The 27,428-nt window shown below is 46.0% G+C and overlaps 2 protein-coding genes across 2 annotated transcripts; both read right to left on the minus strand.

Moving 5' to 3' along the window:
• Window positions 1–1,090: 1,090 nt before the first annotated feature.
• LOC142767179 (uncharacterized) lies at window positions 1,091–12,340 on the minus strand. Its single transcript, XM_075868398.1, has 7 exons — window positions 12,324–12,340; window positions 10,848–11,010; window positions 9,170–9,288; window positions 7,531–7,678; window positions 5,551–5,718; window positions 3,486–3,647; window positions 1,091–1,270 (listed from the first exon to the last, which is right to left on the minus strand). The coding sequence occupies exons 1-7, from the start codon at window positions 12,338–12,340 to the stop codon at window positions 1,091–1,093; spliced, it is 957 nt and encodes a 318-aa protein (XP_075724513.1).
• Window positions 12,341–12,479: 139 nt separating this feature from the next.
• LOC142767180 (uncharacterized) lies at window positions 12,480–26,243 on the minus strand. The gene is made up of 4 exons (XM_075868400.1): window positions 26,203–26,243; window positions 24,436–24,539; window positions 14,784–14,936; window positions 12,480–12,670 (listed from the first exon to the last, which is right to left on the minus strand). The coding sequence occupies exons 1-4, from the start codon at window positions 26,241–26,243 to the stop codon at window positions 12,510–12,512; spliced, it is 459 nt and encodes a 152-aa protein (XP_075724515.1). The 3' UTR covers window positions 12,480–12,509.
• Window positions 26,244–27,428: the final 1,185 nt, after the last annotated feature.

Below are 27,428 nucleotides of genomic sequence, written 5' to 3' on the forward strand. Positions count from 1 at the left end.
CCAGGGGACCTTCGCTCGAGTAGCATCTTTTGAGGTTCCCTGCAATCATAAACCTGACTTTATCCACTGCAAGGCGTGTACTTTGCTTGCTGCAGCAATTTTCTAATCTCCCCATCGAATGTTAGCCTTATCATGGTCTATCACTCGGAAAACGCCTTCCGAGATCTCCGGCTATCATCGTCATCATCATTGACCTGGCTACACCTGCTGTGCAGAAACCCCTCCCATGGTTCTCAAATCAATCCAGTCCTTCGCTTGCTACCTTCATATAAAATTTATTCTGTTGCTCTTATTGCCCAGCACTTTTCTTGCGGTCGTGCTACATGTCATGTCCATGCATATCGTTTTTTTTTACTTTATTTCTATAGCAATGTCCTTAACACCCATTTGTTCTCCGACTCACTTTCAATTGATTCTCTTCCGAGACTCTTTTGACTCAAATGGGAGCAACACGGCAGTTACCGAAACAATACAATTTTGTTATATTAGCGATAAACATCAAAGATAGCCTCCACAATCGGGTCAAATCAGTAAGGCGAAAAAACAAGCTATCATACGCATATACGACAATAGCGCTCATAACGCCTATAAAAACTTGGCGAGTGCAACCACACGCATCAAACGCACAGTTCAGCATAAAAGAGTCACAAAAAAAACCCATGGCGTCGCAGTCTACACATGCCGTAAAGATGCACAGAGGTCTTATTTCTACATTATATAACTTGACAAGATTACAACAACGCGCATAGTGTCACGTCTTCATTTTTGACGACGCCATTACCAAACTCAACAAACGAAAAAGCACACGTTAAACACGTGACTCAGTATTAAAGAAAAAACACACACCAAATATGACGTAGCGGTTCACACTTTCCGTCGAAGTCCCGTTTCAAATAATTAGCGAATATTATAATGGATCACCAAGCGCCATCGCCCTGCTTGATGATGTCACCATGGCGCTTGAAACTCGTGACGTCACCCGCTTGTTGACGTCACTATGGCGCTTGAAAGCAATGTCCGTGGAAGCTCGATGGAGTTGCTCGCGCAATTAACGGAGTACTCCACGTCGCCGTCATTTTGTTTTCCCCGTTCATGGAAAAGGTACTCCGTACCTCTTCACCATCACGTCGTACACGGCCTTGATCATGGCCATCTTGCCGAAGAACACGTGCTGGTTGGCGTAGTCGAAGCCCGCTTCCTCGTAGTCCTCGCCCATGTCTTCGAAGACGATGCACTTGTCGTCTCCGTAGGCGTCGAGCATCGCGTTCGCCTGAAATGTCCGTAGTACAAAAATGGCCGTGGCCAACGATATCAGATTGGAACAACAGGGGCATCAGCTAGTTACGTGTTCAGGCTACAAGACGGGGCCTGTAAACGCGGACACGATAGTCAAGACACCACAAACACAGCAAACATCTTTGCCTGGCTATTCTTTCCACATGAATCTGCATGGATTGCACGCGTTTTCAGCACGTGCGAACAATCTGAGTCCCCAATCAGCGATACGAACACCGAATGAAAGAAAATGTAAAGGACTCGTTTTTTTTCCTTCGTTAGGCACAATAATTGAGCCTAACAAAGGAAAACGAGCCCACGATTTTACGCTTTCCTGCATTTCAGAGCGAGGGCCTCGTTCTGGCAGACTTGATGTCTTGAGGACTAGGAGGAGGTGTGCGAAGGATTATTCGTCATCTGCCATCTCGTCATGTAATCGCGCACTAAGTGACGCCAAAAAAAAAGGCAAGAAGAGTGTTTCCCACTCGCCGCTATGGGAACAGGTGGCGCTGACTTACGATTTCATGTTTAAGACACATATATTCCCAATAAAACAGACGGGGGGACAGCCGCCGTGGTAGCTCAGTTGGTAGAGCATCGGATGCGTTATTCGAAGGTCGCTGCTGTGGTCCCTGCCCAAAGCAACTTATCTTTAGATCCGTTTTTCTTCAAATATACATTACAGTTACTTCTAGTACGCCCCGTATAATTTCTCTCGCATTATTGTCTTTTGTTCTCATGAACACCGAATAACACTTTTGTATCTGTTCGAAGCATATACGGTAATAGACCAGTTGCATAAATTCTCGCAACGCTGGAAAAAACTTCGAAGTATTCAAGCAACGATGGACTTAGCCACCATTTGGCATTAAAACAAATAAGAAAACAAGAAAAAAAACGTGACACTCGTGCTAATGTAGAGAAGTGCGAACGTTAGACAGACGTTTCCTTTCGACGGGAACATTTTGTGGAACATCCAGGCCATATGCATGCCGGCCAAAGGGGCGGAACTTGGCTCTTATCTGTACATACGTACAGATGGCGCTGCGACAAACTTTTTTTGCAATTCTTCAGTTATGTTGGGTGCGTATGATATTTGAGCATAACTTGATTTCAGATAACAGTGTCATTCAACTGCCAGAACGGAAAACCTAAATTAATTGACTGAGTCTGCTGGAAAGTTGTGAGCAGCTGGTGTTCTCGCGTCATCTGGTGGAGCAGATCTCAATCCTATATAGCGCTTCTTTCTACGTGGCCTCCGAGATCGTCTTCGATAGTGCGTGTGGCGAAACACGAAGGAAACCTACGGAATACAGAAGGATATCGAACATGGAGGTGCAAGTACTTCCACTAAACACTAAATTCACGAGCTAAGGTCACCTTCGTATTTCGTTTTACTTTTTTGAATGTTAGTCAGTGAAATTAAAACCATTATGAACCGGCAAGCGTTCGCATCCTCCATTTTGTCTTCTACTTCGCTCACTGAACACGTGCGCCGATTTATGTGGCCTGGGACTGGATGTCTCTGGCGGTTGCAAGAACGAGTGCGCAGATAGCGAGAAAATAAAAAGAAAGAAAATAGACGTAAATAACGGAGGAAGACAAAGAAAGACAGAGAGAAAGAAACAGACACGGGGGTAAAGCTGCAGAAACAGGCAGGAACGAGAGATGAAATGAAGATACAGCAAGATAGGAGGAGTGAGAAAGATATAATCAAGAAATAGATGAAAACAAGAAACGCAAAAAAAGAAAGATTATTTATAAAAACAACGAATAAGAGAAATAAGTAGAAGCAAGTTATAGATAGTAAGAAACAGCGACTAAAACATGAGTTGAAACAGGGCTGGAAAGAAACAAAGAATAAAGAGAAACAAGGCAGGCCACTCATCTCCGCACTTCCTAAAAGGGTGGCACCACCAATGCAAAGCTACTTTAGTGGTCTCATTTTTATTTCTTTTCCTGGCACTTCTCCGCGAACCAGATCACTCGTCTCAAAACTCTTATGTGGTTATAAAAGGGAAAAGAAGAGAAAAGTGAGCCCCGTAACTGTCTTCATCTGGTGGGACACCTCAACAGTGCGTACCTCACGAGGGATGGGGGTAAGGAGGAATTAAAAGGATAGCATTAAAGATATATATATAGAGAGAGGGAGAGATGCGCAAGGACAGCGAGTCACGACGGAAGTAAGGAGAAGATACTCGACGGCGTACCTTGTATGCCAGCGTAGTGTTCGTGTCGTAGGCGAACAACGTCAGCAGGTCGTTATTGCGAGTGAAGCGCCAGAAGTGCGAGTGCGTCGTGTTGTCGAAGTAATAGGTGGTCTGCTTGTCCTCGACGGGATACGTCGTGGTGCCGTTCAGCTTGGTCGTAAACTGCAGAGGTCACCAAGCGGAGTGACGCTAGAACGTATACCTCGTTGACAACTCGTTCACTAGTTAGGCAATGAATAAAGACGAACTTGTTCGTTATTTTGAACGCAACCATGCGTAAGAATTAACAGTCACTCGGCGAGTAGTAAACAATAAACAATGCTATAGGTCGGCGAAAATTGTGTAGCGCCCTCTAACTCACTCAAGTATGAACTATATTTTGCACTTGGGGCTCCCTCGGACTCAGACGGGCCAAAGTGTTCCTTACCCGGACTTACTCGGACTTGCGCTCACCATAATACTATCAACACAGGCACACCCAGACTCATACTCACGGCCCGATCTCAGTCTGAGCGAGTCGGAGTAAGTCAACTCATGAGTGAGTTCGCCAATCTATGGTCAATGGTAAGTCAGTATTAGCAATCGCGTAGTCAGCACGAGCGAACATTGATTGACCGGTGTTGAGCAGCGCGGCAGAGAGTAACAGTGCACCCCAGCCAACGTGAGTCCCATGACCCCACGCAACGGAAACGCCATGCATGATGTCGTACCACGGCCGTACAACTTGCAAAGTGACTAAGCCTTTGCCTCACGTCGCACGGGCATCGTTACATTGCCAGTGTAGCCAGGCACCATTTTTGCGCTCCAGTCACTCAAGGTCACTGCGACGCGATGAATACACTTGGGAATACACTTTCACCCTAAAACGAATTCATTGAAAGCGTCCCTGGTCGCACACCTCACCGCCCACTCTTTCTATCTCTGTGTTGCCCCAACTTGGTCATTTACAATAGTCGTTAGGAGAGGTTATTGAGGCTGACAAAATTGCACAGCAGGTCCGTTTGTATTGTGAAGAGGCTGGTAGGCACATGCCATACTACACAATCTAGAGTTGAACCACCTCACAGAATCGGCAGGAAGAACTTAATTTTAGAAGTATATGACGTCGTTTGTCGTTAAAGCCTTCTCCAAAAGCACGTTAGCAGATAGAGATAAGGGAAGGCTGTCTGCCAGAGCAATGTCCCTGCAGGACAAGTATCAAAACGACAAAAACTGCAGTGTACGCAGATGCAGCAAAGCAGAATGAAGAGCTTTACGTAGCGAGTTTATTAACCGAAGAGAGACGAATCTTAAGCAATGCCTATGTGGATGTCTCGTCCACTCTAGAGGTGGAAGAAACCGCCATAGCGCTGGCCACCACGAGCGCTTCTGCTCGTACGACTGTAGGCGATTCGAAACAAGCTATAACAAATGTTGAGAAGGAAGCCACTTATGCGGCAAGGACCCTTACAAGGGTGCGGGACGATGCAACCGTCGAGCTTGTGTGGGTCCCTTCGTACACCAGGAACCCATAGGAAATGAGACGCATCGTATGTCTCGAGGTTGACAAACCTAGAGGTGCGCCCCTCGGGGCGTATGTTTTCCCGCATGATCAGGGACTGATCTCTTATGAGGACGTCACAAATTAATACAAGAGTGAACGGGTGCTTTATCAGGTGAAGACTTAACGAGGGCGTAGGCCACCGCGCAACGCCACATGCGAACGCACGCTTTCACCAGCCCTCGTAGATTTGCAATTGTCGCTAACGTAAAATTGGAACAAAACTGTACAAACTGTTCTCTAAATGCACTAGCTACTGAAGATCACATCTTTTTTGAAAGTGGGGGGAGGGGGGGTCTCCCTCTAAGTTCGCTCCTAGTAGATCCCTCAAGTTCAGCATGGGATGAACTCGTCAGAACTTCAGATCGGGAGAAAGAGATGGCTATCCTTTCCCGGGTTGCAAGAGTCACTTCCCGCGTTGAGCCACCCCGAGGTGCCAGGCAGGTGACCTAGTCAAACGAAATTCGATACCACCACCGCCGCCCTAATACATTTGATGGAAATAAGAGACGCTGTACAGCTCACCCTAAGCCGGTGGTAACGCTGTACGTCGTCCACGCTGTGGATCTCCGAGACGAAGTCGATGGGATTGGCGCTGCTACGCATGTAGTTGATGGACGTTGTGAGCGAGAAGCACAGACTGGCGCGTTTCAGCACCGTCTTCCAGTGGGGGAATTCCGCGAGTATGTCCAGCTACGGAAGAGAGGAAAAGAAAAATACGCATAAACCTGACAGGGTCGTCGAAGTAAGCGCGAGTGCGCCACCATGCCTATTTGTGACGCAGTCAGGAACAAAAACACTCGTTATGGCTACCGCTGCGTCAGTAATATCTTTCTACAACTGGACGATTGTGGGTTACAAACCATGAAGTGGAGTGCCCCGGCACACTGAGTAAGTCGTCAGTTGAATTCGTTATCTACCATATGCCAGTACACGTTTCCCGTGTGTTTAGAAACGTAGCGAAAGTAACTTTCATGCTTACTAACACACGCATTGTGTACAAACGCTTCACAATACAACATGAAATATTGCCGTAACAATGTGTGATACAAGCGTACGTTGTCGTCGGGGGTCAGACCATGGGATTATCAAAATGACTTATAGTTTTAAAGCGAGTCGCCCACAACAGAAGGCACATACATATACGATGGCACATGGTGCATAGCGAGTTCGAAATAAGATTTCATGCACCAAGTGTTTAAAGTAAGCACTAGGACCATAATATCGCTATCGTGGGAACAGAATATTGCTTAAGGCGAAGCTCCCCCAATTCGTAGGAACCACACATCTCAACGTCTCTAGGTGTGAAACAATATTGGTTTCGCAGCAAGAGCGAATGAATGCGATCTCAAACAATTTCAATTTTATACGGAGTAAGAGGCCAGCAGCGAATTCTCGAGCATCCAACCTGCAGCGTATACATAGCGAAACAAAACACTGGCGTAAGGCGACGCACCTGCTCCATCTAGAGAAGCGCGACATTGGTGCTGTCTATCGCTTCGTCGCAAACAAAGTGGCGAGCACAGCACATGCAAAGGCACGAGCCATCTGCCGATCTCTGTCAGGTTAAAGCACGAGCGACCAGGCCAGGTCGAACAAAGAACGCAATTCGTGCAGGAACCGGGCAACCTTCTCTCCAGGCCTCTTCCGCTCGCGTTTCCTCGGCTCGCGTCGCGATCGTCGGCTGTCATCGAACGCTTTCAATCGTACGCAGATCATACGTCGCGCAAGGTGATGCTGTCCGTCAGGACTTTGTGCGGAGCCTCACGGCAACTCCGACGGCTAAAATACTGCGGGGCTGTTGATATAACGGCTGTAGCTTAGAAAGTTTTGAAGTAGCCCGGAGGACTCGCACCTCGACGTATTTATCGCTGACTTTACTCAATGGCAGAGGTTCCGTAAAACATGTGGATCTCACTCAAACTCACTCATGAAGTATATCTTGCGCTTAGGTCTCACTCGAACTTACATACTCACCAAAATTTTCCGTAGGCAGACTTGATCGGGCTCACATTCACACACAAAAAAAGAAACAAAATGCTCACCCAGACTCAAACTCAAGATTCGCGGCTTGATCTGAGTCTCGATGAGTCCAAGTGAGCGACACATGAGACCGTTATGGCCAATATAATTAGCTTTCTCGACCATGGTGTCAATGTTCTTTTAACACGAACATCTCACGTAATCGGTGCCCTTCTTGGCGCTTTTTGATACACATGTTCGAATAAGAGTTATAAGTGCTTGTAAACCAGTAAAGTCATTTTTCTTAAAATGAATGACAAGATAAGATTTATTCACAGGAAATTCACTGGAAAAGTTGTCTGTGGGGGAGGTGAAAGCACCCCCTGCGCCTCTGATCGATAATCATTGAAATGGTATATGAAAGAGTGCTTTAGAATACGCGCGAGTCGACGAGTACAAACGTGATTATAAGCAAGACCGATAGTAATTCTGAAGGTTAGTTGAAGTGTATACGTTTATTGTGCGAACGAGTGGTATATTCACCATTCCTCGGGTGCCCGGACCCACGGGTCTGATCGGGTTTGGCGGAGAAGCGGCCTTGTAGGGAGCAGTGTTCGGCCCAGCTCGTCCCAAGATGATGTTGGGCTCGTCGGTGGTGTTGCTCGTGCTTATGCCGACCACATCCGCATCTCTGCAGACGTAAATACGATGCTGCGCCCAGGTGCGAAAAGAGCCGTTCCGAAGGGGGTACACCTTTCGACTAAAACGGTGCTCGAAGCGTAGCACTAATCCTGTTCATCATCGGCTAATTATTCGCGAGGAAGTGTGTCGTGAATGTTTATTAATTTTACTGTTGCTCCTAAATGAATTATAGCAGAATGGCATGTGCAGTAGCTGACGGCAGAAACAAAACAGACCACAATACATCGGCGTCAACAAGTGATTACAAGGAAAGTGCAAAACAAGGACGACTCGAAGCATGTTGAATGTAATGATAAACAGGCTGGCATAGTGAAAGGAAACTGTAGTGAGAAGAAAAAAACAACAAAAAAATACTTGTGAGAGCGAGGCGTAAGCATATTACACAGTAGTGCTCCAATGCGAGGAGGTGAACGCATACGGAGGCACTTCAAGAGCGGGCAAATGAGGTGAGGATAACGAAAAAAATATTTAACAGGCGAACAAGTCCTTTACTTAGTCCTTTCATTAACATTTATTCAATACAATCAAAATAGCGAGAAAAATTCATTCTTGTATTTTGTGGCGAAACACAAGCGCTTCAGTGCTAGTGTGACGTCACGGTTCTCGTTGCATGATGCACTAGAGCAGGGGTCAGCCACCTGCAGCCCGCAGGACAGTTTTAAACAGCACGGCATGAGAACGCCGCCCATCTTCCTTTGCTTTCCCTTGTCACTTCCTGTGTGAAGGGTAACATGGCACTTTTGATGTCAAGTAGCGTTTTCGGCTCGTAACTTATGTTGGTAAACTGCAACGTCGTGGCATGCGTCAAAAATAATCGTTATTCTGATTTTCCACACTGTTGAAAATTCTCCGAATTTCGCTCCTTGCCTGCAAAGTCCCCCCCCCCCTTTTCCCTCCACCTTCTATTCGCTGTCCGGCCCCCACTGTGTCCGGCTCATCCTATTGGCCCTCGACCTCATAATATGGCCGACCACGGCGCTGGAATGAGAACACTGGAGGAGATGGAAAAAGCGTGCATAAACCAATGTAATCTTATTCCAGCGAACCACGTGTGGAGAAGGAACAACATGTCCGTGACGTAATCACTTGACATCGTCGCTTGGTCCAATGGACGTCGATCACGAGGTAGTGCAACGTGCACGTATGACAGGATTCAGAACTAGGCAAGCTGATATCGATTCACGGCGGGTATAAAAAGTCATCGCAAAAAAGAAAGCTATAGTTAGAAAGACATCTTGTTTCGAATAATTATTGTTTGGAAGTTGCGGTTAGAAAGGCATCTTGAATGGCTCAGACGGTTAGTTACGATTGGGAGGAGATTTCGTACGGCTCGTGGAGCCACTAATCGTGAATATTACTTTCTTGCTGTCGTCGCGTTCCACCATTCGTGTTCACAACGCTGACGGTCGTTCTTGCCATTGGAGAAGGCATATAAGGCTCTCAGTGTTTATTGTGTCAGCTGTGTATCTTCACAACCAACCTGAGCATGTCCGCCACCATCGACTCGGGCACGCGCCCGTTGCCGCCTGGCCAAATGGCGGCCGTGTGAATGTATACCCAGCTCGGATCCAGGATCGGATTGCTCGCTGCCCGGAAAGTCTGCAGGGTGAAAGGGATTGAGAGCTGTAGCCCAGGTGACACTTATGATGAAGCGAGGCTAAGCGAAGTAAATAAATAAGTAAATAAATAAATGTCCTACTGACATGCACACACGAAAGCGTCTGTTCATAGCTAAAGTGCACGACTTTAGAGAGACTAAAGAGAAACAATCAGAAGTTTCAGAATGATAAATTGCGCTCTGAAAACTCTAACGTCCATTCTGATTGTCATGAGTTCGTTATTAGCGGAGAAAATCAAGGTTGAAGTTGTATTTTTAAATTTCGCGCCGTAATCTTCGCCTGTGACGTAAAAGCCCCCCCACAACGTATTTTTTTGCATTTTTGCGACATTGGCTCGATGAAATTTTCTGAGACTTAGTATGCTAAAGCTACGACACTCGCAGATTACCGGGTAAACATTATCGATTAGACGGTACGTAGGACCCAGTAGACGCCTTCGAAAGTTGGATGACGTCACAGTGTTTGGTGTGGAAATCTTAAGGTGGCGTCTCTACCCGCACTTTTTTTTTCGCGCGTTTTTCTCCCTTACCAAGTGTCGTGTCGCGGTATGAGTGGCGTTTTCGGGATTGTGACTATAATAATGCGCGAAAAAGTGATTTGCTCCTTAGTGCCCCTGCAAGGCCAAACCCCATGTGCGCGAAAATGCACGCGACAACGACGAGCAATGTTATGAGCGACAAAACGTGGCGTTCGCGATATCGCGTTGTCGCTTGGTTTTTCAGATTTGTAATCCATTGCTCATCAACCCGGAAGCGCAGTGCTCAAGCATGTAAGAGCAAAACAAGGTAACAGGATGTACATCAGTTACATACTCAGCTCATCAGCGAATAGCGACAACGCGGTACTTTTTTTACAAGTAGCCAGCCTCATGCCAGCAACAGTGGATGTCACTCGCCGAAGTCGTCGCGTGAATGGGGTTTGCCCGCCCAAGTAACAGGTGTGAAGGCATCTGTTGTGGTGTGACGCATTTGTGGGGTGACGCATTTGCGGGGTGACGCATTTTTGGGGTGACGCATTTTTGGGTCAGTGAATTTTTGGGGCGTCACGCATACTTTTCACAGCCCAGAGAAGGCGAGGGAGGAACTCCGAGGGCCATCGTTCAATTTCGCCTTCGTCTATAAGAAGATGGCGAGACCATTTGACAAAACGTTGTCTGCAGTGACACCCCGGGTTCAAGACTTTTCTAGTATTCCCTCAAGAGGTATTTACCGTGCTTCACGATTGCTCGAAGCCGCTTGTAGACAAGAGATTTCTTGAGCAAAGTATACTCATAACAGTATAATAATATTTTTTTAGTGTTCATAGTTCCAAAACTACGATGATGATTGTAAGAGGCGCCTTAGTGAAGGGCTTCGGAATTTTCGACCTTCTGGGGCTCCTTAACGTGCACCTAAATGTATAAGCATGGCAGAGGAAACTCATCTTCGAAAATTCTTTCCCTCTGCTTCAGAACAGCAACAGCTTTCCGTGCGTCCTCGACCCTTTCTCTCTCTCTCTCATCACTCTACAAGGTGTTTGGTAAAATACATGTTCACGTACCTTGCCGAATGGCTCCGCGCGTCCCATTGTTCTGGTATCGATGATCATCGAGTTGATTATAGCGAACCCGTTGAAGAAGCTCATCGACAGCTTGTCGCTGAAGTTACTGCGCAGTGTGCCGTGAAGCGCAGTCTGGAAGGCGGCGGCGTCCCACAGGCTCGCTCTGCAATGTTCGTCAGTGCAGAAACGGGTGCCTTACTTAGGCTGTGGTGAACAGAAAAGAATGCGTTGCTGGGCTAGTTGTTTCATAGTCTTAAAACTTGGAAGGGCGAAAACGCCCGGTCCAGGGATATATAGCACCCTGCCCTATCTTTCTAAGTTTCTTCCTGTCCTCGTCGATTTTGCGCTTCCAAATATGAAGAGTGGCGAGCAACACATAGTGACGTAACGCAGGAGCTGATACAAGATATTTCCTCCTTATTGTGGGTGGAGGGGTGAGGTAGGGTATGCTTTAGCCTGTAAGAAGGGAGGCGAAGGTCAATCGTAATCGAAGACTTGGTATAGTAGTTCTGTCTGGAAGCGTACATCGAAAAATAGAAGGTCGAGACAGGACAATTGGAACACGCCAGTGTATAGACTATTTTATGAACAGGTGTCTGTACCGCCATGTTGGACTGCTAGACTGCGTATTGCATATGTTACAACTAAACAGACCGTGTTACCGTAGACGCACACGCATGAAAATGGTTGGGTTGGTGCATACGATGCTTCACGGCCTTGTTAATTCACGCAGCAACATGCAAACACAAGAAAACATCGGCTAAACACGTCGCCCCAAGAGATACTGTCGCATTATGTCTCAGAATGCGGTCTCTGCATTGCGTGAGAACATCCTTATTCATCCCCGTCTCGTAGGTGGTCTATAGGTCATATTTCTAATCTTGGTAGCGTCAGTACTCATCCACGTTCAGCACAGTGTCGCAGGTGGTCTATAAAATAAGGTGAACTCAACAATAATAAGGCATATAGGGGACATTTCTGGTCTTCGTGGCATCAGTACTCGCACACAATAAGTAGGTTTTTGCAGGAAGTCGATATGATGAGGTACAGTCTACAATATTGAAGTCTATAAGACATTTCAGGTCTCAGTGGCGTCAGTACTCGTACTCATAAAGTACAGTCTCGCAAATGGTCTATTCTTCTATAACATGAGATACGCTCAGCAATATGGTTTGTAGGACATTTCAGTTCCCCATGGCTGCAGTTTTCTCATGCATTAAGTACGTTCTTGAAGGTGTTTTATAGACTATAGAATGAGGCTCACCCAACAGAGGTTCCATAGGTATACCATAGAATAAGGTATTCCCAACAATAGCTCCGTAGGTGTATATAATAGAATGAGGTATACCCAACGATAGTTTCATAGGTACAACATAGAATCAAGTATACTCAACAATATTATCATAGGTATACCATAGAATGAGTTATACCCAAAAATAGTTCCATATGTATACCACAAAATGAGGTACACCTCACAGTATTTCCATATGCATATCATAGAATGTGGTATACGCAACAGTATTTCCATTGGTGTATACCATGAAAGAAGGCATAACCAACAATGCTTCCATAGGTATACCATAGAATGAGGTGTACCCAACAATAGTTCCAACAGCAGAAATATTGGACACATTCCATGGTCTCCCTGGCTGGCGTCCGTACTCACACGAGTCGGGTGAACGTGGTGCCCCACATGCCGACGAACCAGCGGGAGTAAGGGAAGTGTCTCTTGCTGTTCCTCACGTTGTTGTCCAGCGCCCTGTAAGAGCTGAACCTGCGCCACACCAGCGCCGTATCGTCGTAGTACAGCTTGGCGACGCCGTCTGCAACGAGTGAGGGGGGCTCTGCCTAAGTATATACTCTACAGAGTGAAACAACATATCTATTTAGATGTATAAATCTTACTCTGAAAACTCTACGGTATACCCATAACTGCAGCCACATAGTTCAAATGAATTTTGCGCCGTAATCTGCGCGCTTGGCCTCACGGATTCTGAAATACGCCTTCCATATTTTGGTGACAATGGTCGAACGAAATTTCCTGGGACATCGCATGTTATGTCTCTGGCTCCTTCGGAGGAGAATGTAGGGGGCTGGTCAAAAGTTCCCATGCCACTATCCCACGCATTCATATGGCAGCGTAGTCTGGGAATATTTCACCACCCCTGCACTTAATTTTTACATATACTGGGAAGGGCGTGGTTTCTACTACACGCCTTCAATATACGTGACATCCCGACGATTGTTGTAGAAGCTTCAAGGTTGCATCGCCGTTTGCATTTTTCTTGTTACGCATTTCATCACCTAACAAGCTTCTTCTCGCGGTATGTGTTATGAGTTTTGGTGTAGTGAAAAAGTAATTTAACAAGACAAGCAAAATCGGGCGTAGATTGGGGGGAGGGGGTTAAAAAGGCGCGAAGTTTGCCTCGTACGTTTATGCCGTTGTGACCATCCAGGTTTGCGGGGACAGAAGGTCCCGTGCATGGCCCTCCAAGGACTGTTAGTTAAGAGGAGGAGGGAGGTTGCAAATTCTGCCCATTACTTTATAAAAGCTTGTGTGGGGGCTACTTGAAACACACTGGTTAAAGTCAGCGCTGCAAAGTTAAGGACAAAAAGAACTGGTCTTGCTTTGTCTTGCTTTGTCTTGCTGGTCTTGCTTCGTCAAAGTGCTTTGTCTGTGTATAGTCCAGTCCTTAACTTCGCAGCGCTGACTTCACCCATACCATACTTTGATTTATTAGGGGGTGGCGCTGCAGCGAACCACGCCCCCTTCCCCGTGGAGAAAAACCCGGCGCTCGCCCAGGGACACTAGCGTGACGTTAGGCTACGGTGTCAATTCTTCCGACTGCACTCGCCAGTATGACTAGTTGTGATGACGTCCACTGCGAAAACGCACCAAATGGTGGCTTGTGCGTCGCCAACGAAACCATAAAAAATAGAGAGGCCGCGGAAACAGTGATTTCTGGCACCAACATGTGAGAAGGAGCTCATATACCATGTCGTGACATCAGGCTACGGTATGACACGGAAACTAGCTTTGAAGAACGTAATCGAAAGCACTTTTCATATCGCACTCACACTTGCCAGATCTCGAGGGCTTGACCCTCTATTTGACGCAAGAAAAAAAAAACTACAACTGAAATTTTCGTGTCAGCAATACTGAGAACTTCACGGGGTTCGTCAGGCACTCATTTGAGACGACTGCAAGAAAAAAAAGCCAATCTTCTTCTTTGCAATCAAAGTACTAATCCTGCCCCGCTACTTTCTGATAACGCTCTGCACCTAACGTGATTTTCCACGGCCTCAAAGATAGGAAGCATCTCTCCGGTAGTTGTGCACTGCCTTCGTGATCTGCCCTACTTTGACCAAGCTACGATGTAAAGTAATGACGTCATAATGTGACGTTACGTCGTGTGATGCCACTGTCACGTAACTATTACGTCATAAGGACGTCATCACGCTATGATGATTTTTTTTTTTTGCTAGCCCTCGTGTGTACGCTGCCGACGAGGCACGCCAGTTCATTTTCATGTTTGATTAGTCAACTTAGGCTTTCGCCTTATGTGCGTTACAGCTTTACCAACAAATCGACCGACTCACCCCTTTATGTTTTTTTTCTCTATTTCTCTTTCATAGCCTGTACCCAGTGCCTATAAGAAAGCATCAATAGACGCTCTGGGCCTCACCACGGTGTTCTAGTGGCTAAGGTACTCAGCTGCTGACCCGCAGGTCGCGGGATTGAATCCCAGCTGCGGCAGATGCAATTTTCGATGGAGGCGAAAATGATGTAGGCCCGTGTGCTCAGATATGGGTGCACGTTAAAGAAACCCCGTGGGTGGTCGAAATTTCCGGAGCCCTCCACTACGGCGTCTCTCACAATCATGTGGTGGTTTCGGGACGTTGAACTCCACATATCTAATAGACACCTTGGCTCACCGAATCGCTTCTTCTCTTCGAACACAATGGGTTCCATGTTCGTCTGGTAGGAGTACACGAAGAAGCGGATGTACACGAAGTCCGTGCACTGGGGCGTGTCCTTGTTGAGCGGGTGAGGCAGGTACTCGAACGCGCATATGAGCGTGAACGCGCCTGCGAGTCGAATGCCGAAGGTCGGTTAAACTGCTAAAAGCAAGTTATTTCGCTATATAGAATATTCGCTGTAACAGTAGAGATAAACGTCGTCTCTGTTAAAAAAGAGAGAGAAAAGAGAGAGAGAGAAAAAGAGAGAGAGAGAAAGAGAGAGAGAGAAAGAGAGAGAGAGAAAGAGAGAGAGAAAGTGAGAGAGAGAAAGTGAGAGAGAGAAAGTGAGAGAGAGAAAGTGAGAGAGAAAGAGATAGATTGATAGATAGATAGATAGATAGATAGATAGATAGATAGATAGATAGATAGATAGATAGATAGATAGATAGATAGATAGATAGATAGATAGATAGATAGATAGACAGACAGACAGACAGACAGACAGACAGACAGACAGACAGACAGACAGACAGACAGACAGACAGACAGACAGACAGACAGACAGACAGACAGATAGATAGATAGATAGATAGATAGATAGATAGATAGATAGATAGATAGATAGATAGATAGATAGATAGATAGATAGATAGATAGATAGATAGATAGATAGATAGATAGATAGATAGATAGATAGAGAGAGAGAGAGAGAGCCGCCACAACACACTGCAGTCTTCAAGAAGTCGACATGCGGCTCGCGCGAGATTCTTATATAACCAAACACCGTATACCGCCATAAACGAAGTTCTCCTTATCTGTCTCTCTGTGGCTTAGAAGTGGGGCAGCTTGGGCTAGTTGGTATGGCATGACGATAGTTATAGCGCGAGAACAAGAGGACGACACAGACACGTGTCATTCGTGTCCTTCTCGTCTCTGTGTCGTCGTTTTTGTTCTCGCGCTATAACCATCGTCTCTCTGTGGCATTTCAAACTTCTGGGAATATTGTCACGTTAAGGGGTCTTCACCTAACGATGTCACGCTTCACAATAGCTGGAACGCCCTGTATATATGTTTATTTTATTTCAATATACTGCAGACTTTTCGGTCCTAGCAGGAGTGGTAATACAGGAAATTATTACAATTTTGCCGAAAGTGACAATAAAGAAGACAGTGACAATAAAGAAGAGGAAATGGACATGGGCCGGGCATGTAGCACGTAGACAGGATAACCGCTGGTCATTAAGGGTCACCAACTGGATTCCCAGAGAAGGGAAGCGGGGTAGGGGGAGACAGAAGGTTAGGTGGGCAGATGAGATTAAGAAGTTTGCGGGTATAAATTGGCAACAGCAAGCACAGGACCGGGTTAACTGGCGGAACATGGGAGAGGCCTTTGTCCTGCAGTGGACGTAGACAGGCTGATGATGATGATGATGATGATGATGATGATGATGATGATGATGATGATGATGACAATCTCATTAAAAAACAAAGCAAAAAAATCAGCGCAATGCCAGATGGTTGTTAACAGTTTCAAAGATACATAGTTTATGTCACATGCGAGCATAATACAAAAATGCAATACACTAACCAGAACAAATAAAATTGCTGATTTCTTGAACAAAAGATTCTACCGTTTCCCAGTTCACCGCATGTGATGGTAGACTATTCCAGTATGATATAGATGATGAAAAAAATGGAGTTTTTGTCAACGTCAGCTGTCAAAATAAAATAATTGTGAAAATAATGTTTTATAACATCTCATTTTCGCCTTCGATGCACAGAAAAAGGGTTGTCCCTCCGCTCAAAGAAGTATGGTGCCGTTATTATTATTATTTTTTTTTTGAAAATGAAAATTTAGTTCTCGAAGAGATTCATATACTTACGGTTATCATAACTTGGCGGTGGTTTTGCTTTGCGGAGAGAAAATGAGGAGAACAAAACAACATGAACCTAAGGACAAATAACGCAAAAGTTTTAACAATAAAGACGAACGACGTGCGCAATTAGCGAAAAGCACGCACAATTAAGAAAAATATGCGCAGTTTCAACTTTCTTAACGTCGCAACTCCTGTAACGTGTCGGTAGCGCCCTTTGCAATGATGTGCAAATAGCGTATCTTGACTCAAATGTACACATTTAAAAAATATTAGAAAGTAATCTTATAGATTAGAAAAATATTAGAAACTAATCTTCCAGCAAACTGCGCCGCAGACGGCACACAAAGAAAGAACGAAAAGCACTATGAACCACTTTGCACCCTTAAAGGTGCAACTGATTTGCAGTGCGTGTGTTCAGCAGTACGCTGATAAACTTTGACTGTGAAACGCTGCTCTTTGCTGGACGCTATTCGGAGTCTATTACGCTTTCAATAAATCAGTTGTGGGTCTGTGCCCGTCTGTCTCGTTTCGTTCCTTCTTTGTGTCCCGTCTGCTGCGACGTTTTGCTATAAGATCAACTCTTAAGAACTCGCCCAGTTTTCGACACTCGTTAGAAACTAATTTCTGGCCCCGCCGTGGTAGTAGTTTAGTGGCTGACTCGCAGGTCGCGGAATCGAATCTCGGCTGCATGCTGCGGCTGTATTTCTGATGGAGGCGGAAATGTTGCAGGCCCGTGCACTCAGACTTGGGTGCAGGTTAAAGAACACCAGCAGTTGGTCGAAATTTCCGGAGCCCTCCACTACGGCGTCTCTCACCATCTTATCAGGTCTTGGGACATAAAACTCCACAGATCTGTCATCAATTATTAGAAAATAATTTCGAGCTCCAATGCAACCTGCGTGTATACATTTAAAACTAACCTTGCAAGCTTCATAGCCATTGCTTTTATAATCAACACTGCTGTACATCCAAACTTCAAAAACTCACTTTCTAAGTCTCACCTCGCCTCAAATCCCCAGGGAAGTGAGGCAACGTGGAAATGACAAGATCATCTCGACGAAAAGATCAGCCTCACATATCATAAACGTCAGATTGCCGACAAGCCCGCGATCGATGGATAATCGATTATCAGAAAAAAAAGTGCACACAAGCAAGCATTCACCCGCCACGGGAGTCCAGTGGATATACGGTGCTCGACTGGTGACCCGCAGGTCGCGGGATCGGATCCCAGCCGCGGCGGCAGCATTTTCGGTGGAAGCTAAAATGCTGGAGGCTTGTGTGCTTCGATGTGGGTACACGTTTTAAAGAAGGCCAGCTGGTCGAAAGCCCTTTAGGTTAGGTTAGGCTACAGTGGCGTAGCCAGGGGTTCGAACACGAGGCCTGTGTCCCCGCCTCTACAATTTCATTTTCGTCATGGCACAGAGTGAAAAATAGCCATTTCAAAGATGCGCACCCCCCTCCCCTCGAAAAAATGTCTGTCCACGCCCCTTACCCACTACGAATTCGAAGACGAGAAAGTAGGGAGTTTTAGTGCTGGGTACCCAAGCGGCTTGCGTTCGCAGGACGTTGGGGCGGCGGTATTGCGCATGCGCGAAACCCCAAACAGATGCGTCGCAAGATCGCTGGGGCGATGGGGCCATGCGTCCGCGCGGTCCACCTTCGCAAGAACTCTCGGTATCCGCACTGCGGATACTCTAGCCGTCGAGTTAAAATAAGCCAAAGTGCGAGCACTTATAGCGATTACATGGTTTCAGCCAGATTTCCAAAGATAGCATGGCCTGGAACATAGAAACTAAAAATATGCCAGCCCTGACCAGCTGAATAGGTGGCGCCATCTAGCGCGGCCATAGTGAAACAGACAACCACAACATTGTTATTGCAGAAACATTGTGCATTGTACATCTGGTGCAAAAACTTCGAAGCGACAATATTACAAATGAGTTACCTTTTTATTCATTTTCACATCAAAAACATTACGCGTAAGCTAACATGTTCATGACTGCGGTTGCACGAAGTGTCACAAGACGTCGACACTGTCGTTACAGTACGTTAACCTTGTATTTTTCACTTTTTGCGTATACCAGATTACTGTACACAATAAAAAAAAAGTGTACTGATCACTATGTCTGTTTAGTTTAACATTTTAAATCATAAAAAGACTTAAATAATACTTACGTGACAAGACGCGATGGCTCTGCGAGCGCGTGTGAACTTCGTGCGGCTTGCGTTTGCGTGCGTGCCACCGTGGCGCCCGTAACGACCCAAAAGAATGCGTACCCAGCACTAAAGCTCTCTAGTTTCTCGCGTTCACTACCCTTCCTACAGCCGCTATGCCCTCTTCGCCACTGATTTCTGCGTGAAAGACGCGTGTCATTTCCGTCAGCACTATAGGCGTTGAGCCCACCAGGGCTTCGGGCTTCTCGGCTGCACGAGTTTTCCACGACATCCCAAGTCGAAAACGCAGAAAATGAAACTGCGCCATCAGTTTACGGCGCATGTGCAGTCACGTGAGACGGGGAGAACGGGGGGGGGGGGGGGGGAGTGCGACCGCATTCCGAAGTGGCATGGTTATGACACAACTGACGTCCCTTGTAAATGAACCAATCGAGAGCTTGTTTACCCATGACGTCACATAAACAGGCTGCTGGCGGCATGCCGAAGGGCAGCCTTTAAAGGGGACCTGAAACACTTTTTCAAGTAACCATAAAATGAATTCACTGCAAGAGCGTATTGCTTCACGAATTCCACACCGCAAAAATTTTAAGAATCCATCCAGTGCGAGTGGAGTTACAAAGCTTTGTCGCTTGCTGCAACTGCATTATCTCTTCTCTCGTCCCGACAAAAGCGCTGGAAGCTAAGCAGGGAAGGATGGCAGGGCCACAGAACAACGTCACGCGCGCTTCGCGACCTTGCGCTTTTTTTTTTTTTTGCCTTCGAATGCGCGTTTTTTTTTTTTTTCAGTGTGATCGTGTGCGCGTGCGTGAACAGGTAGCGGCCTCCCGCGGCGATCTCTGTAATGAGCGAGCGCACCATGTTCAAATCAGCCTATGGCTGATAGATGGGTCGTTGACGTGTGATTTGTGGGCATATAACGTGATTTGTCGATAGAAGAGAAAGCAATTTTAAGCTGACTGATAATTTATTGTGAATTCTAGGCCGCGTGTGGTGCTATAATACTTGGCTCGCGCGTTGTCGGGAGCCGCTACTACTGATCGGCAGCGTTTTCTGACCATGCGCAAAAAGTGTTGCAGGGCCCCTTTAATAATACCCCCCCCCCCCCCCAAAAAAAAAAAAATAAAACTAGCTCATCATTTTCTCCCAGCGTTTCCCGGTTTCGGGGTGCGATTAGTGACGACAGCAGTTTGCTCGCGTGACGTCAGGATGAAGCTAAGCTCGCGATTGGTCAATGTACGAGAGATATGTGTTTCGAATTATTTCGTGCTGCATTTTACCATGCAGTCGCATACTTGTTCTGCCTTCTATGGCATAACTATTGTGCGCCATAAACTGATTTCGCTTCTTCTGCATTTGCGATTGTGCAAGACAAGATAGCGGCATGTAGGTGAAAAGCGCCAAGTGCTAACTGGCTCAACTTTTAATCAGCTTAGCGCTAACAGTCTACGCGCTTTATGAAAAATAAGTGGCGAGAAGGAGACAGCGGTTGTAGGAAGGGTAGTGAAGGCGAGTAAGAAAGCAGTCTGGCCTGCGAACTCGGGGTGGCTTGGGGCCCTTTAATCAAGAGCCCTTCGAAAAGGCTCCGTAGCTTACTCGTAGACGACGTAGTTGCCGACGCGCTCGATTCCGAGTGGGGAACGGTGGCAGACGTCGCAATAGAAGTGGAGGTGGGCGCTGACGTCGCCGGCGTCTCCGGTGTCCTCGGCGTCGAATGCGCGGTCGTATGATGGCTCGCTGGCGTCGCTTGACTGGTGCCGTTGCCGCCACTGCTATCGCTCGTCGTTTGGGGCGTCGCTTGAGGAGGACGGAAGGAGAGGATTACAAATTAAAGTCCAGAAACGAAGGAAGGGAAGAACTAAAACAAAGTAAGAAGATAATGAACTGAGCCATAGAAAGAAAGATGGAAAGGGTTCTTAAGGGCCCCTAAACCACCGAGAGGTCGAAATTTACTTGTATTGTACAGCTGTGCACGAGTCTCAAACAAGCATGCATCCGCGAGAAGGACATTTTGAAACGGTGCCGTAATAGTGGAGCTACACAAGTTCGACGGTCCAAAAGTGGTTCCCGCTCGCTTTCGCTCTTTCCTTCGCTAACTTCCGGCTCTTCTCTCCTCCTTGCCGAGTGAACGGCGAGCACGCGTACCTGCGAGTAGACAAACGTTTTTGTTTTTTCTAGATGCAAAGCAGCTTATGGTCGGGGCTTGTCCCTTGTCCGTCGTCGTAGCCGCCCTAGTACTCGGAGTACGCGCTAGATGGCTCTGTGGTAGAGCGCTCGCTCCGCTCTGGCGCTCGCTCCGCTCTGGCTCTGGCGCTCCGCTCTGGCTGCTCTGATATTAGTGTAAACTGCTAGCGGCACTGTGCTGCTCTGTATAGTAAAAACGCTTACTCATCTCTCTCTCTCCTACACAAAGCGTAGTATTTACGTATGAACGAAGACATGAGCACCAGGGCGCCGGAGGCGAAGGTTCGTAAAGCGGCTTTGTGCGCAACCACGAACGTTAACAGTGATTAATAAAAAGCACCTCTATGCAGAACTTGGCTCGTGGCTGCTTCGCATACGACTAACGGTTCCATTTACGGGGAGATGTGTGCGATTTTTGTGGATGACGCGACTAGACGCGAATGGTGACGTCACTATCAACGCTGGGCACTGTCGAAAGGCCTGGAGAGGAGAGGGGATCGTTCCTTCGAGTCTGCGCCGGTGCTCCCACCGCTCGTAATGCTTCCGCGTTTGACATTTTTCGTCGGGATGAATTTGGAACTCGATGCACTCGTTTACCTTAAATGTTTTAAATTTATCCGAGGTGATTTAGGGGCACTTTAAGAGAAAGAGACAATTTTATTCACAGCACAACCAAATCCTGTGGCACACCGTTCATGCCCTATACACCGTGCCATATAGGGCGCATCTCAGTCATTGCGTTGAGATTAAACGTCATTAAATCTGTCACATTTAGAACCCCTGGGCTCTATACGCTTTAGGGTATAACATACGGTGCATTATTAAACGACCCCTAGCTGTGGCATGGTATTGTACGTTCTTCTATAACCCACACATACCCTCTATTTTGATTGGATTGGAGTTTAATTGGAGTATGCGACAGTCAACAGCAGGGTTCTCAGACATGCGACCCGAAGACGTTTCGCTACGGCGACTCGTGGCTTCTTGGAGGATAAAATGTTTCGGACTTTGCTGAATGGTACTCACATTACTCACTAGCACCATGATATTAGTAACGCTTCGTTTCTTAGTGTAAGATACAGTTACAGCTAGGACCAGGCTGCAGCTTTTCTTTTTTGCGAAGTATCCCATGTGGTTACTATGTGTTTAAACATAACCACGAACCCCAGTCTTCGTATATATCATGCTGTAGATAACTATCGAAATGTTTCTCTGAAACTGGCGCCAAATTCCCCTCAGAAGTGATCCACCTATGAGATGTGGGCATTGCTTTCTTTCAAACGACTGCTTTCGGCGACAATAGTTCACCCCCCCCCCCCCTCCCGTCTTCAACTTTTTCACTGCTCCGGCATTTGCGGAACTACATTACATGGCTGCTGCCCGCTAGTTTATATAATTGAGAGCCTTGTCCTTCAAGGTATGTCGTACCCTGTAAGGCAGGAGCCGTGCCATGCCCTACAGGGTACATGCCCTATAGGGTATATGTCGTACCCTGTAGGGTGTGACACAGGGCAACTCATATCATTTGGTTGATATCAAGCGTAAGCAACACTAAGGCAACCTGTCAGCAAGCATAGATCATATGGTATGACAAACCTAATATGCAGGCTCTATACCGTGTCTCATAGACTACATTGTATGACACATTGTCCGTTGAAAGAAAGAAATGTAAACTTCAGAGCTCATTTTTTTTGTCATACATATCATGAGTGAGAAATAACATCCCTTACACTTTCCAAGGCATCATTGTCTGTTCTCATTAATACGTTGTCCGTTGGTTATACAACACATCCTTCATATGTTCATCCTTCGTGGCATCAAGAAAGGAGAACCAAGGAGCACCATGAAGTTTGTATCTCTATGAAGGGATCACTACATTTTTTTTCTCGTTTTTTTTTACGCGGAGTGGTTTACACGGCAGGATGGTTTTTGTGCAGACTTACTTGTAGGAGGTACTCCACCTCCGGGACCGGCTGGTCTATAAGTCGGGCTATCGGATTCTCTTTCTACAAGAAAGAAAAAAGACAAGAACTGGGTTGTGACGCTACCCGAAAATGACAGTTTCTAAAAAAAATGTATGTTTTTTTTTTTGCATCAAATGTAGTTAGCACAATGATCACAAATCCACTACGTGGGGTCGACTACCGACCCATTAATAGAGATGTGGAATTTCTATTAAAAAATGCACTATTGTGCAGATCTATCTCTATTTTTTCTTTGGGTGACCCCACTATATTGTGAAATCTGCATCCTTGGTTGCCATAGTAATGGGGTCATCATGCTTTTTTTTTCTTGCCTTGCGTTGTTTCCTGGACACTTTCAAATCCCATCATTTTATCAAATTTTATTTGGTGGCATATTCAAAGAACCAAAGATAGGTCGTAGCAGCTTCCTCGGCCAATCAGAGCGACAACATGGCGGAATTCGACGGTCTTCTCAAGGAGGATGACTGAGGGGAGTTACGTTTCATCACTTTCATTTGGCGCAAGAAAAACAATACGGACAATTCAGTCCGTCAAGGTTTGTTGATCACGTTGAGAAAACAGGCATCTGCTTACCCTCGTCTGATTCACTTGCTGTTTGTCAGGAAGAGACACAAGACAAAATTGTAGTTATGATCAGAAATGCGTATCCGTACTTATATGAAAAATTCGTCACTGTAAAAAGAGTATTTCAGTACAGAATCAGCCCTATATAAGCCGCTAGCTCTAAACCCTGCCCACCGCTGGGGACTGCCATTTATCGGCGAGGGAAGAGAGACGTGAGGCGGCGTCGAAGGCGGTCGACGGGACCTTGGCGTGTGTGGTGTCACGTGATGCATAGATTGGTGTCGTCATCGTCTAACCAAGTTCCAGTCACTGCAAGTCGTTCAGTTCCAAGGCCAAGCTGAAGAAAGCTGAAATAACTCGACTGCAAGCGCAGTAGACCATGCATGCTTGCGGCCCATGTGCTTATATTTAGGTGCACGTTAAAGAACCCCAGGTCGCCGAAATTTCCGGAACCCTCTTCTACGGCGTCTCTCATTATATGGTGTTTCTGTGACGTTAAACCCCAATAATTATTATTAAGCGCAGCAGACCAGCGAACGATATAGTTCACTGGAATACGGATTCTCGCACAACAAGCGGTTTGTTACGTCACGGCTGGTGAGAGCACCAATGTTTCCAGACTCCGGCCACTCGTGTCTTTATGTAAACATCGTATTGCAAATTAGCTGCTAAACCAAATGCGCTAAAATTACACCACCTTGTTTGCTGAATTATTGACACACTTAACGCAGATTGTCATTGAAAACTGCGTGTCACGATGTCTTATAGAGCCCCGTTGTACTTGATTTTGTCATCATATGCTTATTAGTGGAGCAATCAAGAGAAGAAGGCCAAAATAGTGCTCACATGAGTAATTCGTCAACACCAGTAGAAGCAGGATGATCATGATGATGAAGAGGATGCAGTTGCAGCAGATGACACACCTAACCCGGCTGTCATCGTCCTTTTCTCTGCGTCAGAAAATGCAGTAGATCGATTGACCTTGGCAGTTGTTTATTTTACAGACTATGGTCTTTCTTGGGATACTTAAACGCAGAAAGCTTAATCTTTCTGTCTATTTGTCTTAAGATTAAGCGACACTGTGAATGTTGAACCACTTTTTCAACGCCCAGCCATCTTGATCTGGTGGCTACGTTCATACTTGTGAACACTGTTGATCAAAAAGTAAATAACATGCATATCTGAGGCGCAACATCAGTACGTAAGTGTTAATAGATGTGTTCCTTTACCAGAAAATACGAAGACAAGTTGTTCCAAAGCCCCGAGTGTTTCTCACGCTGCGCTGAAAATGCGGCACTATGCACGAAAAAGCGGGTGCTTGTTACGCTTCGCTAAAAACGTGACTCTGCGTGATTAGGCACTCTATCGGAGATGTGGTGCTGCCACCTGCCAGTGGTCTTGGGTTCTACAGAAGTTCCTTTTTTCTGACATTACTGCCAGATGGCGTTCATATCTCACGCGACATAAAGTCCCTAGAAAGAATCAAATAGTAGCGCCATTCGTGTCGCTGCGCAGGCTCTTCCTCTCCTCCGTGCTCGGTAGACTTCGTAGTGCAAGCGCCATCTTGTCTGTCCTTGGTCGCGTCTTTTGTTTTGCTTCCATGGCAACACCGGTGAGGAGGAGGCGCTGTACTGGCTTACCATCCCCTGTGCGCCGGGAGAGAGTGTGCCTGTGTCCGTAGTTTCTTATTCAACGCTGTAGGGCCGTTGCTGCAGCTGCTGAGAGTGGAGGCAGAGCCTAAAGGCGCTATACTCTGTTTTTTTTTTTGGGGGGGGGGACATTAACGCAACGCCTCCATACAAAAGACTATCTTCTTTCCATGACTGAACATTGCCCTAAATTATTGTGCGTGCAGCTTTAACCTTGCTCGCGAAAGCTTTTTCTTGTCTTTGTGAATTGTAACGCCTTTTCCTCTGTAGATCTACATACATAATTAAAACTTGCATATGTAGAAAACCTATCATTTGATGACCAATCATTTGTGTAGCTTGTGCCTTTATAAGTGCGTCCTAAGTTGGATTACCTACTAGCCACGTGCGCTACTGATATGAGTACATTGTCCGCATTAATTTATCTGTAATTACGTCTGAATAAAACAAATTTTGATTTGATTTGGAAATCTTATATGAATTTTCTTATCATGCGGGTACAACTTTGCCGAAAATCCTCATCTGAGTCGGTTCTTTTCTGCGATGCTAATGTCCGTTATTATATTTTCGTCCATACTATAGATAGCTCTATTCACATATAATGCGAGTTTTGTTTTTTCCTCCTATGGGGCACTGTTCCTCAGGACCACGTCATAGTTTTGTTTTGGTAGCTCTCTGTATAGCAATTTGCGTAACTAAGGTTTCTTGATGTGGTAATATAGGAATCGTATAGTTATTCCACCTTCACGCGAATTTTTCTGCGTTTTTTTTTTTTGTAACCCACTTTCCCTCTGTGAAGCTACGTGCTACGACACATAACGGTGCTCATAACTAATTAATCAAATAAGAACCTTGTATGGTATATTTCCAGACGTATGGCCATCCCAAGTTTTTCGTCCCGAATAGGAGGACGAATACATTATTTCTTTAAAAAAAGAGGGACAAAATAGGGACAGATACTCACTCATTAGTATCTCTCGTGACGGTGCTTGTGCTCATGCTCATCTCTGTTGTGCAGGATGGACAAAAAATATGATATTATTATCATTACAACGAAATTTATTTTTGAGCACTACCATTTCAGTATGTAATCATAATCAGGTTACACTGGCCATTGAAAGCTGCTAGCTGCTAGCCACACAATCTATTACTCTATTAGCTGTTAAAGAGCCACTCACCAGACCCCATAATAAACTTTAGTCAGACAGTGGAAGTTGTGGGTCCGATGAGGAACATTACGCTAACTTGCTCAAGTTTCAATTTCCATGCAGCCGGCTTCTGAAATAGGTGTCAGTATTCCTTTTAAAGGGGCCCTGCAACACTTTTTGAGCATGATCAGAAAACGCTGCCGATCGGTGGTAGAGGCTTCAAAGAACACGCGAGCCAAATATAGAGCAGCACGTGGCCAGGAATTCATAATAAATTATCAAAGTCAGCTAAAATTGCTTTCTCTTCTCTCTAAAAATGACGGAAGACGCTCGAAAATCGTTTGTAGAAGGCCATTTATCAGCCATTGGTTTATTTAAACATTGCGCGCTCGTTAGTTATAGGGATCACCGTGGGAGGCAGCGACCCGTCTACGCATGCGCGCGCGATCACACTGAGAAAGCCGCGTATTCGAAGAAAAAAGGGGCTGGAGGTCCCGAGACGCGCGTGACGTATTTCTTTGCCCCTGCCATCCCTCCCTGCTTAGCTTCCAGCTCTTTCGTCGGGACGAGAGAAGAGAGAATGCGGTTGCAGCGTGCGACAAATCTTTGTAACTCCGCTCGCACTGGACGGATTCTTAAAATGTTTGCGGCGTTGGATTTGTACGGCAACCAGCTCTTTTAGTGAACCCATTCAATTGTTACTTGAAAAGGTGTTTCAGGGCCCCTTTATAGTTTATGTATAGTTATGGTATAGTTATGTATAGTTTATGTATAGTTTATGTAAAAGTCATAAATTCTTATCACTTCGTTGGAAAATCTTGGCAATGAGTTCATAGTTTCATGAATCGACACTAATGTTGCCGACGATCGAATGCAGAGGTGTAGCCAGAATCATTTTTTTTTTTTTGAGGGTCGGGGTGAGGGGGTCGATTAAGCTTTACGAATATTCGTGGGTAAATGAAGACCTTCTCAAAAAACGGGTCTTTGGGTGCCGCCATAGTTATTTCTGGGCTGTGCGAATTGGCATGACCCCACATAATTG

Source organism: Rhipicephalus microplus, chromosome 7 (assembly GCF_043290135.1).
Source record: "Rhipicephalus microplus isolate Deutch F79 chromosome 7, USDA_Rmic, whole genome shotgun sequence".
Taxonomy (NCBI): Eukaryota; Metazoa; Arthropoda; class Arachnida; order Ixodida; family Ixodidae; genus Rhipicephalus; species Rhipicephalus microplus.

What these genes read in the sequence shown, in the direction of transcription:
- LOC142767180 (XM_075868400.1), bottom strand. Translation starts at nt 26,243, where the DNA reads ATGAGCATGAGCACAAGCACCGTCACGAGAGATACTAATGA. An exon ending in GTCACGAGAGATACTAATGA is followed by an intron (nt 24,540 to 26,202) that starts GTGAGTATCTGT and finishes TTTCTGACGCAG; the next exon opens with AGAAAAGGACGATGACAGCC. An exon ending in CGAAGAGAAGAAGCGATTCG is followed by an intron (nt 12,671 to 14,783) that starts GTGAGCCAAGGT and finishes CACTCGTTGCAG; the next exon opens with ACGGCGTCGCCAAGCTGTAC.
- LOC142767179 (XM_075868398.1), bottom strand. An exon ending in ATGGTGGCGGACATGCTCAG is followed by an intron (nt 7,679 to 9,169) that starts GTTGGTTGTGAA and finishes TTACGTCTGCAG; the next exon opens with AGATGCGGATGTGGTCGGCA. An exon ending in ACACTACGCTGGCATACAAG is followed by an intron (nt 1,271 to 3,485) that starts GTACGCCGTCGA and finishes CGGACATTTCAG; the next exon opens with GCGAACGCGATGCTCGACGC.